This window comes from Caretta caretta, chromosome 8 (assembly GCF_965140235.1).
Source record: "Caretta caretta isolate rCarCar2 chromosome 8, rCarCar1.hap1, whole genome shotgun sequence".
Taxonomy (NCBI): Eukaryota; Metazoa; Chordata; order Testudines; family Cheloniidae; genus Caretta; species Caretta caretta.
The window spans coordinates 29,192,219-29,210,292 of NC_134213.1; the positions used below are offsets into that span (position 1 = coordinate 29,192,219).

The window sequence follows — 18,074 nt, forward strand, 5'->3', positions numbered from 1 at the left end:
TGAAAATAGAGCTACTATTGGATGGTATTTTCTTAATGGCAAGCAGTTACTGGACAGAAGAAAAAACAATAATTGAAGTCTTCCCCATCAACCCAAGAAGATATTGGGAGAGGGTGGAGTTCACCTTCTATGTCCTTGACAGTGTTTCAGTTGGGTAGAGCTCTCAACCTTTCCAGACTACTGTACCCCTTTCAGGAGTCTGATTTGTCTTGCATACCCAAAGTTTCACCTCACTTAAAAACTACTTGTTTACAAAATCAGACATAAAAATACAAAAGTGTCACAGCACACTATTACTGAAAAATTGCTTACTTTCTCATTTTTGCCATATAATTATAGAATAAATCAAATGGAATATAAATGTTGTACTGACATTTCAGTGTATAATACTTAGAGCAGTATAAACAAGTCATTGTATGAAATTTTAGTTTCTACTGACTTCGCTAGTGCTTTCTATGTGGCCTGTTGTAAAACTAGGCAAATATCTAGATTATTTGATGTACTCCCTGGAAGACCTCTGTGTACCTCCAGGGGTACATGTAGATCGGAGCATGCAGGTAAATGGCTCGATCACAACAATACTACTGCTCTCATGCAGCCTGATCCTGCACCATTTAAGTCACTGGGATCTTAGAGTGAAAGCTGTTTAAGTCAGGGATGGTCTTTTTGTTCTGTGTTTTTACAGCACCTAGCACAATGGGGCGGGTACTGGTTCATGACAAGGGTTCCCAGGTGCTACCACTATAAAATAATAAATAGTCATCTTGCCAGTCATTTCAGTGGGTACAGGACGAGGCCTCTGGCTAGCTCTCTGCAGTCGCTCACTCCTGTGGTAGGACCAAGGAGTAGCTGCCATTAGGAGGTGACCTGTGGTAAGAACACAGATGTTGGTAGTGCTCTTGCACCATGGCACCCTACACTGGAGTGTTCAGTGGGTTGAGAAGTGCAGTATAGGGTAACAGGGCCCTTTGCTCCGCTCCAAGTAGAGTTGTGTGCAACCTTCATCACGAAACATGAAACTAGACACATCTTTGTACTCACCTGGTTTCATGCTTCCCCACAAAACCAGAGTAAAAGCCTGGACTGCTGCCCTTCAGTAAGTCTGGGCTGACCCTTGAGCCCACCTATGGTCTTGAGGTGTTTTTTCATAGCTTCCTCTACCAAAGCCAGGTAAAACTTAGCTATTCAGGCTGGGTTTCACTAATTTCCAAGGAGTTGTATGAAGTTCAGCTTGAAATCTAAACTTGGGGTGGGAGGGTTGCGATATGAACCCATGGTCCTAAATCTCAGGTCCCCCCATCAAAGATCACACTAAATAACAATTGCTGTGTATTCTCTGATCCCTGTCTCCATCCACTCTCCATACAGTGCTCCTACAGTAGTCCTATAGAATGGTACAGAATGTGTCCCTGCATAGCACTGGCTGTACTGTATGTGTATTATCCTTCCTTTTGTACCTACGTATGGCCTGTGTGAGGTTCTTTAAGGGTTATGGCTAATATCAGGCACATGTTTTAAAGCATAGGTTGGCCATTCTTTTTTAGTCAAGTTCACCATTTTCACCAACATGTTTTGCATAAATTAATTATTCAAAACAGTTTAAAATTACAGTTCTCAAAGTAACCATAATTCTGTCCCATATATATTAAGGCATAAGTTTCACATTATTTTCTATAATTAAAAAAAGCCCTGCATGTGTGCAAGGAGACTGCGTTACAGTTGCTGCGGTAACCATATCATTGAATGTCCTGACTTTTATCATTCCTAACCTTTAAACTCTCAACCATAACACTGGAATTAACACGGTTTTATTGTTATTGCATTTTAATTAGATTTGTGCCTGGAGTTAGATATTCTGTTTTGCACTAATGCTAAAGTTTGCCTATCATCCCTCAATTTGCTGAATCCGCATACTCACTCTGATTCTTGGGCCATGTTACAACTAGGGCTGTTGATTAATTGCAGTTAAGTCATGCAATTAATTCAAAAAAATTAATTGCGATTAATCACAATGTTAAACAATAAAATACCAATTGAAATTGACAAAATATTTTGGATGTTTTTCTACATTTTCAAATATATTGATTTCTGTTACAACACAGAATACAAAGTGTACAATGCTCACTTTATATTATTTTTGATTACAAATATTTGCACTGTAAAAATGATAAAAGAAATGGTATTTTTCAGTTCACCTCATACAAGTACTGTAGTGCAATCTATCATGAAAGTGTAACTTTCAAATGTAGAGTTTTTGTTTTGTTACATAACTGCACTCTAAAGCAAAACAATGTAAAACTTTAGAGCCTACAAGTCCACTCAGTCCTACTTTTTGCTCAGCCAGCCGCTAAGACAAACAAGTTCTTTTACATTTACGGGAGATACTGCTGCCTGCTTTTTATTTACATCACCTGAAAGTGAGAACAGGTATCTGCATGGCACTTTTGTAGCGGCGTTGCAAGACATTTACATGCCAGATATGCTAAACATTCGTATGCCCCTTCATACTTCGGCCACCATTCCAGATAACGTGCTTCCATGCAGACGATGCTCGTTTAAAAAAAAAGTGTTAATTAAATTTGTGACTGAACTCCTTGGGGGAGAATTGTATGTCTCCTGTTCTGTTTTACCTCCATTCTGCCATATATTTCATGTTATAGCAATCTTGAATGATGACCCAGCACACGTTTGTTTTAAGAACAGCAAATTTGGCAAAACACAAAAAGGTACCAATGTGAGATTTCTAAAAATAGCTACAGCACTCTACCTAAGGTTTAAGAATCTGAAGTGCCATCCAAAATCTGAGAGCATGCTTTCAGAAGTCTTAAAAGAGCAACACTCAGATGCAGAAACTGCAGAACCCGAACCATCAAAAAAAGAAAATCAACCTTCTGCTGGTGGCATCTGACTCAGATGATGAAAATGAACATGCATCGGTCTGCTCTGCTTTGGATAGTTATCAAGCAGAATCCGTCATCAGGGTGGTTAAAGCATGAAGGGACATATGACTCTTTAGCACATCTAGCACGTAAATATCTTGCGACACCGGCTACAACCATGCAATGCGAATGCCTGTTCTCACTTTCAGGTGACATTGTAAACAAGAAGCAAGCAGCATTATCTCCTGCAAATTGCAACCAAGCTTGTTTGTCTGAGCGATTGGCTGAAGTAGGACTGAGGGGACTTGTAGACTTTAAAGTTTTACGTGGTTTTATTTTTGAATGCAGTTATTTTTTGGTCCATTATTCTACATTTGTAAGTTCAACTTTCATGATAAAGAGATTGTACTATAGTACTTGTATTAAGTGAATTGAAAAAAATGATTTCTTTTGGGTTTTTTTTACAGTGCAAATATTTGTAATAAATAAATATAAAGTGAGCACTATGCTCGTATTCTGTGTTGTAACGGAAATCAATTTATTTGAAAATGTAGAAAACATCCAAAAATATTTAAATAAATGGTATTCTCTATTGTTTAACAGCATGATTAATTGTGCAATTAATCGTGATCAATTTTTTTAATCGCTTGACAGCCCTAGTTACAACATTACATTGTTGCCAAAATATTTAAAATAAGTGATAGTTGCACAGAGAAAGTCACCTCAGACTATATTTGTTTGGCTTTTCCTGCCGGAAACAATGACACAAACTATAAAAAGGCCCATGTCAGTCCTCTTACCCAAGTATCAGACAGCTTAATAGGACCTATGATTCTGGTTGTGCTGTTGGTTGTGTGTGTGTGTGTAATTCCATGCTAGGATATTGTTAAAATGAATTGTATTACTATAAAATAAATATGAAAGACAACTTAAATATGAATTTTACTGTGTCTTTCACATGTATTTTTGGGTGTTAAGTATGAATCTTACTATAAAGTATACAATGTGTAGCCTAGGCTGTAGGGGACATATTTTTATCTCCTGCTTGAAGCCTGAGTGAATGGGATCCTCATTCCAAATTACTGCCAGGGCACAGAGCATGTTTACAGCTGCTCTACAGCTGCTTCATTCTTGGGACTGTGGGAGTTGCCCATCTTATGCAGAGGTTTTGAACTGTGAGTTTGAGTAATTTTGTACACAGGGTAGTCACTATGGAGCACAGCTTCATGCTGCACAGTGTGCTGTGTCCCCTGTTGGTCAGCTCTGTGCTTGTTTTTAACCATATGAGTACATGCAAGAGACGAGGAGGAGGTCAATATTTAGCCCTTAGCCCCTGCATGGAATATTATTCCTACAGACATCCATATAGCAGTACATCATAACTTATTCAAACCCTATAAAAGCAGAGCATCTTGCCAAAATCTTATACACACCAACTAACTGCATCCGGACCTATTATGCGGTCCCCTAACAGGATGCTCATAGCAGAACTAGAATATAAGTAGGGCTAAATTCTTATGAGGGCTGATTAACTTGGTTTCATTGACCATTTTCAGAAAGGCAAAAATCTTCTTTCCAGCTTGTTATAGATTCTCTAGAGGAGATTCACAGCTGTGAGAATGAGGTCTGAGTTTGTTAGGAATGTAGCAGTTCCATCTATAAGAATTATTGATTTTTGCAGCTTTATTGGAAAAATCAGTCATGCTTTTCTTTTTCAGAGAGTTGGCTATTCTGTGAATTGATTTGATGTTAACTCTGCAGGTTAGCAGCTGGATAGCATCTCTAGTACATCATCCAGTTAACTATTTAGCTATAGCATGACTTAGAAGAGACAGACTAACATTTTGCATTGTTCAAAATGTATTCCACTGAAGGGCTGACTGTTCCTTGGGTATGTGACATGGAGGAGGTGACAAATCATGTGCTCTACTTCCTGACCACATCCTCATTATCAGCATGCACAAAGAATAAGACCTGTCTGATACGAGGAAGATTATTTGACAGCAATACTGCAGTCTGTGCCGGAAACAAATTTTGTGATATCCAAGTGGTCAATTAATCCTTAACAGAGTGTAGATCTGTATTTTCCAGATTATGGATAATTAGGTACCTACCCTATGCTGAGCACATCAATATGACAGTGTGTTCTATTTCATGTTTCCATTAATACAAATTGTCATGACCAATGTTACCCTATTCTTCTCTGACAAAAAAGTGGTATCACCCCAGAGCGCACTTACTAAATCTTTCTACACCTGTCCGTGTCATCTAATCAGCCAAATTCATCCTTGGTGCAGCTCCACTGATGTCAGAGGAGATACACCAAGGTTGAATTTGGCCTATTGTCTGCTTATAGATGTTGCAGTCAGAACAGCTAATAGTTTTTATTGGGGCAGAAAAGCAAGCAGTACACTCTTATTACATTTATTCAGGCCATTCTCTTGCCCCAGTGGCCTCACAAACCACAGATGTGTCTAGAGATTATGATCTGGTCTATGTGTGAGCAGGATCTCACTGAGCATTCTGCTGTTGGCAGAACTGGAATTGGGCCCCATGTTGCAGCCTGAAGTCCTTTTCTTGGCGTGAGCTGGAGCCCTCTTCTCAGCTTGAGCTTCTCCTTGGCTTCCTCAACACCCTCTCACTTGGTAGTGGGGCTGGAAGATTCAGCCTCTATCCCTTACTTTTTTACATCTCCTCCTCCCCAAACACACACACATGCACCAGAATCTCTCTTCACATGGCTCTCCCTATGCAACCAACTCTTCTAGAATATAAGCAGATGTAGGGTATGTAGAAAATATGTGCAGTGCACAGATGAATATTACCTACTGTTTATATATAAAGGTCCCAATTCTTGGGTTTAGCTGTGCTGTGTTTAGTGCAGGACCGATGCTGCATTTTGCCAACCTTGACCCTAAAACCAGCACCACCTCCAACACAACTTAGAGCAGCCTCTGTGCTGCCCCAATCTGTGCCCATATGCCAGAAAGCCCCAAAGAGCCATTCTAACAGCCACTGATTGCCAGAATGCAGTGGTGCTCCAGCTAGGCTAGGGACTATGAGGAGAATCTTCCCATAGGGAATAACAGAAGCCCTACTGTTTGAATAATTTAAAACCAGATTGAGTAAAACACTTGAGAATATATTGTTGGGAGAAATCCCCATTGGCAGGGAAATGGACTCTGTGATCTACTAGATTTTTTCCATTTCTAATTTATGTGATTTATGCTGTAATGTGATCGCTCCGTCTTTCATTTTTCTTTTTCCCTTCTTGTACTCCTCCACTCCAGAAAGGTAAGTTAAGAACAACTTAAAAGTATTCCAACAGGCAACTGCTATGGAGATTTCCTTTTTTGTATATCAACAATTGACATCCTGCCAGAGGATTTAAATAAATCCCCAGTAAACAACTTCGCATCTTTTCCTCTTCCATTTTTGTATTTTTTATTTTGGTGCCTAGATATCATAAGCAAGCAGAGAGAGAGATTAGATAGTTACATAGAGGAGGAGATAGCAATTGGAAGAGAACTCTGTCATACTGTACATCCACAGGCAATTTGATGGAAATTAAGGGAAATTAACTTATCATAATTGTTTGCACTATGAGTAAGAGTGGAGAGGAATCAGTAACTGTTTTAAAATGCCATATAATAGAGGCTCAACCAGTAAGAGGACCAAAAAAATGCCACCAAGGCTAAACAGCAGAGTAAAAGAGGTGGTCAAAGGCAAAAGGGCATCCTTTAAAAATTGGAAAACCTAGTGAAGATAATAGAAAGGAGCATAAACTCTGGAAAGTCAAGTGTAAAAGCATAATAAGGAAGGCCAAAAAAAATAATTTGAGAACAATTAGCTAAGGATACAAAAACTTACATCAAAAAAAAAATTTAAGTACATCAGAGGCAGGAAGTCTGCCAAACAGTGGGGCCACTGTATGATTGAGGTGCTAAAGGAGCACTTAAGGAAGATAAGACTATTGTGGAGAAGCTAAATTAATTCTTTGCATTGGTCTTCACTGCAGAAGATATGAGAGAGATCCCCACACTTGTCACATTCTTTTTAGGTGACAAATCTGAGGAACTGTCCCAGATTGAGGTGTCAATAGACAAGGTTTTGAGACAAATTGAGAAATTAACCAGTAACAAGTCACTAGGACCAGATGGTATTTACCAAGGGTTCTGAACTTACATACACCAGTTCTGCAGTTTTATATTTAACTTATCGCTTAAATCAGCCACTGTACCAGATGGTTGGGGGTTAGCTAATGTAAGGCCAATTTTTTAAAAAGGCTCCAAAGGCGATCCTGGCAATTACAGACAAGTAAGTCTAACTTCAGTACCAGGAAAATTGCTTAAAACTATAGTAAAGAACAAAATTAGCAGACACATGGATAAACATAATATGTATTGGGGGAAGAGTCAACATGGCTTCTGTAAGGGAAAATCATACCTTACTGATCTATTAGAGGTCTTTGAGGTAGTTCACAAACATGTGGATGAGGGTGATCTAGTCAATATCGTATACTTGTACTTTCAGAAATCCTTTGACGAGGACCCTCTCCAAACGGTCTTTGGCAAATTGATCAGTCATAGGACAAGAGGGAAAGTCCTCTCATGTATCAGTAACTGGTTAAAAGATATGCAACAAAGGATAGGAATAAATGGTCAGTTTTCACAATGGAGAGAGGTAAATAGCAGGATGCCCAAGGTTCTGTACTGGGACCTGTGCTATTCAACATATTCATAAATTATCTGAAAAGTGAGGTGGCAAAATTTGCAGCTGATACAAAATTCCTCAATATAGTTAAGTCGAAAGCTGACTGTGAAGAGTTACAAAGGGATCTCAGTAAATTAGGTAACTCAGCCACAAAATGGTAGATGAAATTTAATGTTGGTAAATGCAAAGCAATGCACATTGGAAAAAATCCCATCTATACATACAAAATCATGGGATCTAAATTAACTGTTACCACTCAAGAAAGAGATCTTGTTGTCATTGTGAATAGTTCTCTAAAAACATCCACGTACTGTGCAGCGGAATCAATTAAGTTAACCAAAAGGAACAATTAGGAATAGAAAGTAAAACAGGAAATGTCATAATGCCAGTATATAAATCCTTGGTACACCCACACCTTAAATGCTGCATGCAGTTCTGGTCACCCCATCTCAAAAAAGATATATTAGAATTGGAAAAGATGCAGAGAAGGGCAAGAAAAGTGATTAAGGGTATGGAACAAGTTCCATACAAGGAGAGATTCAAAAGACAGAAACTTGTTCAGCTTAGAAAAGAGCAGACTAAAAGGGGCATATGATAGGGGTCTATAAAATCATGAATGATCTGAAGAAAGTGAATATGGATAAATGGTCTGGAGAAAGTTCATTAACACAAGAACTAGTGGGTCACCCAATGAAATTAATAGCAGTTTTAAAACAAACAAACAAACAGGAAATACTTCTTCCCACAACGCACAGTAAACCTGTACCATGGGTTGTTGTGAAGGTCGAAAGTATAACTGAGTTCAAAAAAGAATTAGATATGTTCATGGAGGATAGGTCCCTCAATGGCTATCACCCAAGATAGTCATGGACACCACCCCATGCTCTGGGTGTCCCTAAATCTCCAACTGCCAGAATCATCTGGCTTTGGGCACTGTCAGAGACAGGATACTGGGCTAGATGGACCATCAGTCTGACCCAATATGGCCATTTTTATGTTAAGTATTCAAGGTTGTTGATGCTTCTTGCTTGCCCTTTGCATCTCTTCAGCTTGTGCAATGAAAGTCAACTAATCAGTTTAATTTTTGAGTCAATTTCATTTTTCACATCCTCACTCATTAGCAAAATGTTTGTTTATGCTTAGTTTAGCTATTTCTTTATTTGTACAATGTATGGGAGAACTGTTTAGTGACTTCATTAGCTTTTCAATATTTGTATTGTTAAAAAAGCATTTTGTTATTTATTGTTATAAACTGATTTCAGATTAGTTAAAAGATCAAACACTAACCATGCAGTAAATAACTGGTCAGTGCCTACATCTGTACTATCTGTCATTTGTATTTTTACGCCTCTCCTGTGGCTTTAACTATGCCCTGTGGATGTAGGAATTGGATGGTTAAAAATAACAGATAAGAAATCAAAGTCATGCTCTGATTTCCATACTCCTAGGCACCTCATTCATTATTTGCTAGACGGCGATGGGAATATCAGTAGCTCATTGAAGGAAACAGCACAAAATACAAAAACAATCTGATTATCATCCAAAAGCCAAATGAAACAGACTATTGCCTTGATTACCTTTGTGGCATTTCTATACATTCCTTAGGCACTGCCATACCCTGTATTCCTTTTGCATATTACCCATTCTGTTTATTTCAGCTGTACTTTGGTTGAGATTTTAAACACAATTTTTAGAGGAACAGGTAGAGGTAGAAGTTCGTCAAATTAGGTGGTAGTTGGGGTTTTTTTTTTGTTTTTATTTTCCTTCTTCACATTAGTTGTAGCTGTGTTTAAATACAAGAATTTGCACCCAATATCATAGCTCCATTAGACTGCCAATTTAAATGCAATAAAGATACTTTCATCTTGGAAGTGGGGTAAACGCCGTCACATGAGTGATTTAAAACTGGACTGTACAGCGCAAGGGGAATGATTGGGTGGCTGATCCAATGGTCATGAAGTCACTGGATAGACTCCCATTGACTACAGAGGGCTTTCAATCAGGGGCGAGATGACCTAATTAGTTTCTCCCATGTTGAAGTGATTTTATGGACCAAATAAATGCTTTACCATCGTGGTGGGGTCACTAAGTGGGGAAAGGCCAGGGGAATCCCTTCTGTCTCCAACCAATCCCATGTCATGTGGAGGAGATAGAGGAGAAAGCCATGGTTTGATTGTCTAGTAGACTGGGCACTGGACTGGGACTGGGACTCGGAAGATCTACGTTCAATTCCCAGCTCCATCCACAGACACCCTTTGTGCACTTGGGCCTCAATTCTCCATCTGTAAGATACGTATAATAGTGCTTTATCTCATAGGGGTTCTGTGAAGATCAAATCTATAGATCATTGTGAGCTACTCCAATATTATGGTGATGAGGCCCATGTAAGTGCCTGGATAGGTAGACAGAAAGATTGCCCTGTTTGTCCTTCGCTATTTCTTTCTACATGTCGTCTTTCCCCTTTTTCTCTGTTTAAAAAAATAAAATGTGCTTATTATTGTAAACTTTTAGAAATTTGGAAAAAGAGCAAACAGATGAGTCTTGCCCATTTGGGAAGAGTTTTTCAGACTTTGATTTTCCCTGTATGCTCCACTCTCCCTCCTTTCCGTTCCAAGGTGTCTGGCCCTATCAAAACAGGGAGTGCTACTGATTATAGATGGAATCAAGGTTCAGATAGAAAATCCAAGTGAAGCAGTCAGCATGAATTTGGACTTTGATCTTCTATCCAGAGTGTGACAAACTATTTTCAGTTTCACTAAGTTTAAAACTAGTTCATGCCAAGGATAATTTAATTTATTTGTGTGTACAAATGTGCGCATACATGGTATTCTTTAATATCACTCAGATGACAGGGGGAGTTGTTTTGGGCAGACATTCATCTAAAACTGGGTTGAAGTTTTCCCTAGAGTGCCTATATACAGCAAATAAATTTACTGAGCACCATCGCTGCTTAGTTTAAATGTGTAGTGAATCATTGATGATGATTTATCCCCAATGTGGTTTTCACTGTATTTATAACTTGAAAATAAGCACATAAATAACAGGGATGGCTTTGTTCACTGTTTATTATAATTCTGCAATGCAATCTGGATGAATTTCACCTGTCTGCAGGGTCACTGCATTATTTAAGTCCTATATTTGTCTTCAAAATAAGCTTAAGTGCTGCATAGATTTTGCACTGGCCCTCCACACAGAGATGAATTTCATTGACTGTGAATACAGGAAATGTAAATTATGACATTTATAATATTCTAATTAATTATTATAGATCCCCATCTACTTTTGTCTCATCCAATATTTATTAAATAATGATAATTGTATATTATTTGTATCGCAGTAGTTCCTAGTAGCCCCAGTTATGGACCAGGGCCCCATAGCTGAAGGTGCTGTACAAACATATAACAAAGAGCTTACATTCTAAGTATCTCTTTTCTTTTGGATTACAAGCTCTTTAGGGCTGGAATTCTCATTTTCTATAGCACCTACCACAGTGAGGCCCTGACCTGATTGGTGCCAAGGTACTATTCCAGTATAAATGTTTAATCATAACAGCGTATAGGAAATAGAAAGAGTTAATTGCAAATGTTAAAGTTCTGTGTATTATTAGTGGTGGTGGTGTTCTTAGTCTTTGTATTATTAGTGGTGGTGGTGTTCTTAATTTTTCATTGTTGTATGTATTATTTATATTTCTGTAGTAGCCTCTACTTTGTGCTGTGTGCTTTTCAGAAAGGCAAGAAAGATCAGTTCCTGCTACAAGGAGCTCATAATCAATTATTTTGATAGAAAAGCTTCTATATGTTGTTTAGTATTTGTCTTAAGTAATTAGCTGGTCATGTTTTGATCCTAATTCCATAGATAGTGCATATCAGCCAGGTTTCTCTTGTTTGAAGTGCTGTGGTCATGTTTGTGTTGAAACTGGCCTAGGAAGTGTGACTGAAGCAATTCTAATTCATTACCAAGCAGTATGGGTATCTAGAGAATATAAAGTCCCTGGACAATGATATATTCGTAAAGTATTTATTAAATTACTGATTGGTGCAGTTAAGAGTTACAGGATTGTTCTCAAGATGTACCTGATGATTCCCATAGGATTCAATGATCTGATACTACTTGCCAATGTAGATGTAGTAAAAAAGTATCTTGCCAAGAAATGGCCTTGTTGACTATGAGCAAGCTAAGTATATCTAATCCTTGTCCAACCAATGAAGAGCAGAGGACTCAGTGAAGTCCTCCAAGGAATTTGCTGTGCCCATCTAATTTACTTGGGAAGCGCTTTAGAGACTTTGGTGGTGGTTGCCATGGAAAACCCTAAGATAGAAAGAAAGTGACACCAGACATTAAGGATTAGTCTCTGTAAGGGAGTGGACTCACCCCTGCAGCGCCTTCTGCTGGTCTTCGTTGGAAATTAGCTCACTAGGTTCCGGAGAGCCCTCTGCAGGTCACAAAAAGAAAAGGAGTACTTGTGGCACCTTAGAGACTAACCAATTTATTTGAACATAAGCTATGTTCAAATAAATTGGTTAGTCTCTAAGGTGCCACAAGTACTCCTTTTCTTTTTGTGAATACAGACTAACACGGCTGTTACTCTGAAACCTCTGCAGGTCAGTGATCCGCCTTACCGCTGGCCCCGCATCCTTCCCGGACCCGGTGCCCCTTGTCTCTTGGATGGCTGCCCGCCCCCTGGCAGTACACCCACTGTCTCTCAGGGTTCCCCCCCTCAGGGGACCCTGCACCCACTGTCCCCACCTTGTCTCACTGTAAGGCTACTGCCAGTCACCAACTAGCCCTTGTATCGGGGGCAGACTGCAGTGTAAAAGCCAATCATCACTGGCAAGGAGGGGTTTGGACCTGCTGCCTCAGCCTACCTGTGGGCTGCCCCCTTTGCAAGCCCCGTACCTGCCTGGCCTTCTACTAAGCCGCAGCCTGGGATTTTCCTGGCTGGAGTTCCCCAGCTCCCTTGGCCTTTCCCCAGCCCTGCACCAATCTAGGTACTCTCTGCTCCCTGCAGCCAGATCCCTCCCTCTCCAAAGGAAAGAGAGAGTGAGAGTCAGCTCCTAGCTCACTGCCTACTTATAAGGCCAGCTAAGCCCTAATTGGCGCGTAGCCCCAGCTGAGCCTACTTCCCTATTCAGGCTGGTCTGCTTGCCCCAGCCACAGCCCTCTCCTGGGCTGTTCTAAGCTCCTCAGGGCAGGAGCAGGTGTCTACCCTGCTACAGTCTCACAATTCTGAAGTGATAAGATTATACGGAATTTTTTTTCATTGAGTAATTTATAAAGCATCACAGACTCTCAGCCTTGCGGAACACACAGTTTTTGCGTCAGACTCTAAAATCAAGCAGAGACATTCTGGTTTTGCTTTCTCTTTTTCTTTACCTCCCTCTCCCAGTGTTCTCCTTCCACTTACACGTGTGTAAGTGTGTCTGTCTGTAGTGAAGAGGAGGGATGTTTCAGTATGTTCCAAGATGTGCTTGATTTTAATCTCAAAATCCGCTCTCACTCTCATCCTGTTCCTGTCACAACATTGATCCGTTATTTTGTCAAGAATGGTGAAACGTTTCTTGATATTAACAACTGTGAAACCCCCCTTCCCCCAAAACGCTCTTAAATAACATCTTAAGGCAATTCTCCCTGTGTGCACACACTTACCCCTTCCCCCCTTGTAACATTCCTATGGGCAAGCTGTGGACTGAAAGGGCATAAGACTGAGCTCCTTTCTCACACCCAGAGGCAGTCTCTCCAAGTTACGTTGAGATACGCTGCTGGAGAAGTGAGAAACTTGCATTTTTGTTGCCCATGCTGTGCCCGTTCTGTGGATAAATAGGCCGTTAGATTCCAGAGCTGTCAATCTGACACTTTAAACAGTCACTATATCCTGAGTTTTTTAGCTTACTTTTTGACATTTTCCATTAAACATTATAGAAAAGATAAGGAATATTCTGCTCACTAGGAATATCTCTACCTGTCTTCTCAACGATGACAGGCCCTTTCTCAGAACTATAGCTCCGCAGTCCCCATGCAGCAGTGAATTAGTTCTCAGGGCTAGATTCTGATATTCTTACTCTCGTTGAGAGGAATTTTAATCCTTCAATAGCCTCACTAATTTCATTAGTACTACCCAAGGAGTCATACATTATTCAGTGTGAGTGAGAGTAGCAGATTCTGTGCAAGCTTTTAGTGCCCAATCACTTAGTGCTGGGAGCAGTGCTTACTTCCACGAGCACTCACACTGAAGAAAGTACTGTGACCTGTAGTGAATATTTGCAAGATTGGGATCTTGCTTTGTATCCGAGTCTTAACATTACTTCATTTGGCAGGGCTTGATTATCATTCTTCAAGGTGGCTTGACAAAAAGCTTCAAGCCCTGCTAGCCATGTACAAATATTGAGGGTATGTCTGCACTGCAATCTGCATTGTGACCCCTTGCTTTGATCCAGCTAGCTCAAATAACAATAGCAGCACTGGCCTTTCAACCCCATCTAGGACCTTGACTATATACTTGAGTGGCTAGCCGGTGCTGCCATGGCTTCACTGCTATTGTCATTTGAGATAGCTAGATCAAAGCTAGCTGAGGTATGTCTACAAGTGCTGCAGTCACACCTCTGATCGCAGCCTAGACATGCCCTGAGTAATAGACTGGCAGTATCGGCTTCAATCATTATGCAAATGCACAGTTAGGAAGTTTTTAAAAACAGGTATTTTAGACCTACGTAAAAGTTTGTTGTACAAATATAGTTGAAACCTTTTTTAGACCTTTTTTTAGAAAGCTGATTATTTACTCTGTAGCTCAAAATGGAGATGTTTTGGTCTATTGTGTAAACAGGCTCTTAGAACCACTTTTTGCCTAACAGACCATAATGGCTCTCCTGTCATGTAAGTATTTATTTGGAGATAATTTTTAAGTGCCTTTTTGTACATTTTTGTAAAAATCCAAAGTAGCCACTACCTGCTTATTCACTTCAACATAAGCCATTTTCCATAGCTAAATACATTCATCATTTTAACAGCTTTTTAAAGAAAAAAATCATTGCCAAAAATAATTAGATCTCATTGTGACCTAATTATGTGCTAGCTTTTTTTCTTTTTTTCTTTTTTTAAATATAAGCTGTTTTTTACGTTACTGGAACACAAAGTCTCTCTTTGGAAGGCCACAAATTGAATGAACTCTACAGTGGTGGCAAAGTGTTTCCTAGCAACATCATGCCTGCACTAGTGCTGCTTCCTTCACTCTTCAAGCTGAAAGCAAAGTCATGTCCATTAATTCCCAGCTGCACCTAAAACTTTTCAGAGATTATGCTGGCTCCCTACTGTTCATGTTTTCATCTTGCTCATATGTTGTGGAGCAAACCTGCTACTGTGATGTGTTTATCTCTCTCTCCGGTTCCCCCACAAAAAGCAAACCCTGAGTAGGTATTCACCATTAATGTTCATTTTACATTTAAAACAAATCATTTGTCTTACAGCATGATGCCTCCCTTGATGCATTATCATTTTAGTCACTCAAACAACATGACAAGCCAAAGATAAAATAAAATACCTTCAAAATATTTCATATATTGCTGCTAAGATCTGTAATGCAAAAATAACCTTTCTTTCAAGTGAAGGGGGCATTGTGTAGTTTAAATACACAATAGCAGCATTGGAAGAAAACTCAAGGGGCTTCTTAGTATCTGCTGATAGCTTGTCTACATAGAATGAGTTTAATGGTCTTAGCCCTATCCACAAAAACAGATAGCCACATCACAAAACACACCATAGTTTACATTCTTATTGGCAATCTCAGCAGAGAGGCCAAGCACTGAGTGGGCATGGTGACTGAACTCCCATTTAACTGCTTGAAGTGATCAGGGTTCAAGCACAGTGGCGGGACAGTGTGTAGAAACTTTGACTGCTACTACCTGTAATGGATCTGGTCTGTGGATAAACACAGGACTTTAGTGTCCAGAGCTCTCAAGCCAGGATCTTTCACAAGCTCTCTGTTCAAATGAAATAAAAATGTAAAAGAAACATACAAAAATATGCAGATCTAAAGATGAATGGTGCCAAGTAAATCCCTCACTGTTTTCTAATATAAGGAACAGCCATGCTTTGCTAGGATAGTTAGTCAATTTCACTGTGCCCTTGTACCAATTGGACATGGGAGTGGAATAATCCATTTATTAACAGTCACAGCTCTGGGTCAGTGTGGCAAATACAGAGAGACCTAACATATGCTGTTCCACGCATATTCTCCCAGGAAGATCCAAGAGTACTGCTGCAGGCCAGACGTCAAGGCTGGCCCCAGACTGAGAATACAGTTTGCCACAAGAAACAATCTACTAGCCCACTGCTATCCAGGATAAGGAAACCTTCCCTGATGCATCCTGTGGATGAGTTTGAAAGGTTCTTCTGAGATCAGTTTATCCTCGGATTATTTGGGCTATTGGAGAATTAAAATTAACATAGAAGCATGATTTGCTCTGCCAGATCAAACCACTGGTCCTTCAAGTCCTCCTTCCAGTAATAGCCAGTATGTGATCCTCCAGAGGAAGGTGAGAGAGCCCCATGATGTACATAGCCTGGTCTGCAAAGCTGTATATAGGGGGAAACGTGCTGCCTGATTCCTGCAGCAATAAGATTCAATACCAGGAGCAATTACTCCATGTTCTATGACAATTATGTAGACAGCAAGATTAGGAGATTGGATTTCAAACCTCAGTGAGAGGGTTTAAAGCACAATGATCCTGTTTCCACTGTAGATCAGATCATTTTTTCTACCTCTAGTTGTGGCAATTCTGTCCTCTCTCTCCTGTTTATGCCACCCACCCGCAGTCGGTTCGCAACGTGTGAGAGAGGTTTGTTGCCTGACTCTTCAGCCTTCTCAAATGAGGAGTTACTGGAATGGCTCAGATGTGGAGTAAATAGTGTAGTGAAGAACTATTGCCACCACGTGTGTATCAAGCCGTGAAGGCTTCCCCCCTTCTTCCTTCCTCTCCGTTCCCACCACGTTTCATTCCCGTCAATGGAAATTCTGTCTGTTTATTTTCAATAGGTATTCAGGCAGGTACAGTTCCACCTACTGTGACAGTTTCACCTATGGGAAGTAGATTGACAAGTTAAGGTATCCATTATCCATGAACATTTGGTTGATAAACACAGGCAGCCTACCAGGTAGAATATTTCATTCCCAATTCAGCTCTACTAATAATAAATAAGAGCACAGCTGAAGACAGTCACACTATATATTATTTATGGGATATCCCTGCTAAGGTGTCTCTCTGGAAAATATAACATGCTAAATCCTGACATGAATAGGCTTTGTAATAAATAGTTAAGTCTTTTAAAGGTGGGCATTTAAACCTGACTTCTAAAGAGAGAGGTTTTTTTGAAATAGTTTTGCTGGAGGTTCTTTATATTCCAACTTTATGTTAGAAGAAGTTCTGGAGGATTTTATAATACACTATAGAAAAGACACAGGGCATGCTGCCATCTTTGTTTTAAAACAATTCTCCTATGTAGATATATATGGATGGAGGAGTTATTTTATATAAAAATGGGCATAAAATGAGAATTTGATCCTGTGTCAGCAGACTGTCAATTATGTCTATAACAATTAAAAATTATCCCAAGTTCTTAAAGTTTTGGGGGATCCAGTTACATATCACTTGAATGCACACTTTTTATGAAGGTGTGAGCTAAATATGAATTTTCTCTACCTTGCCCCTCCCCACTCAGCAACAGTGAGGGTTTTTATTTATCCCACTAGCTGAAGCTGCTTTTTGTATGCACAGTGGTATTGTTTACCTGCCTAGAGCGTAGAATCTTAATGTAAATTAGTATTTCTAGTACTTATCTTCTTCATTTCTTCAACCAGATGGCTGCCCTGATTTGTGCAATGGCAATGGGAGATGCACGCTCGGTCAGAACAGCTGGCAGTGTGTCTGCCAGACCGGCTGGAGAGGGCCTGGATGCAATGTTGCCATGGAAACCTCCTGTGCTGATAACAAGGATAATGAGGGAGGTGAGCAAAAGTCTTCCAGTTCCCAATCCCTAAAGAACAGAGGGTTATATGCACTTTCGTCATGAGTCACTTTACTACAGAAAGGCCCTCTCTCATACTATTGTCAATACTGTTGTTACATTTCCTTTGAAACAAATGAGATGGAGAAAGCTGTGTCCTTGAGGAAACATGGTGTGACCTGAAAGGCCTCCTTTTGAAGACAGAGGACCAGATTCCACCTTGGTATAAACCCCATTGCAGCCAGTGGAGTTTGCATCAGTGATGAATATGGCCTAGAATCTTAGACCTCGATCCTGCCCTCAGATATGCAAGCTCATGCCACCTGGTGAATTGTAAAATCACTTACTATGCATATGTGCAGAAGTGTAATAGCTAATTTAGCAGGATATTCAGCAACATTTATTCACCTTTGTGCCAGAAGCCAAGGTCATGTCCTCATATGCAAAAACCACATAAGAAGTCTTAGCTCACTGTGTCATATTTTG

General features: G+C 39.9%; 1 protein-coding gene across 6 annotated transcripts in view; it reads left to right on the forward strand.

Moving 5' to 3' along the window:
* The window catches only part of TENM2 (teneurin transmembrane protein 2), a 2,093,216-nt gene that overhangs the window by 1,999,810 nt on the left and 75,332 nt on the right, over positions 1–18,074 (forward strand). For all 6 annotated transcript variants that reach the window (XM_048860042.2, XM_048860041.2, XM_048860043.2 and 3 more), the window contains one exon: positions 17,443–17,589. In XM_048860042.2, the coding sequence (XP_048715999.2) occupies positions 17,443–17,589 (147 nt within the window). The remainder of the gene's footprint in view (positions 1–17,442; positions 17,590–18,074) is intronic.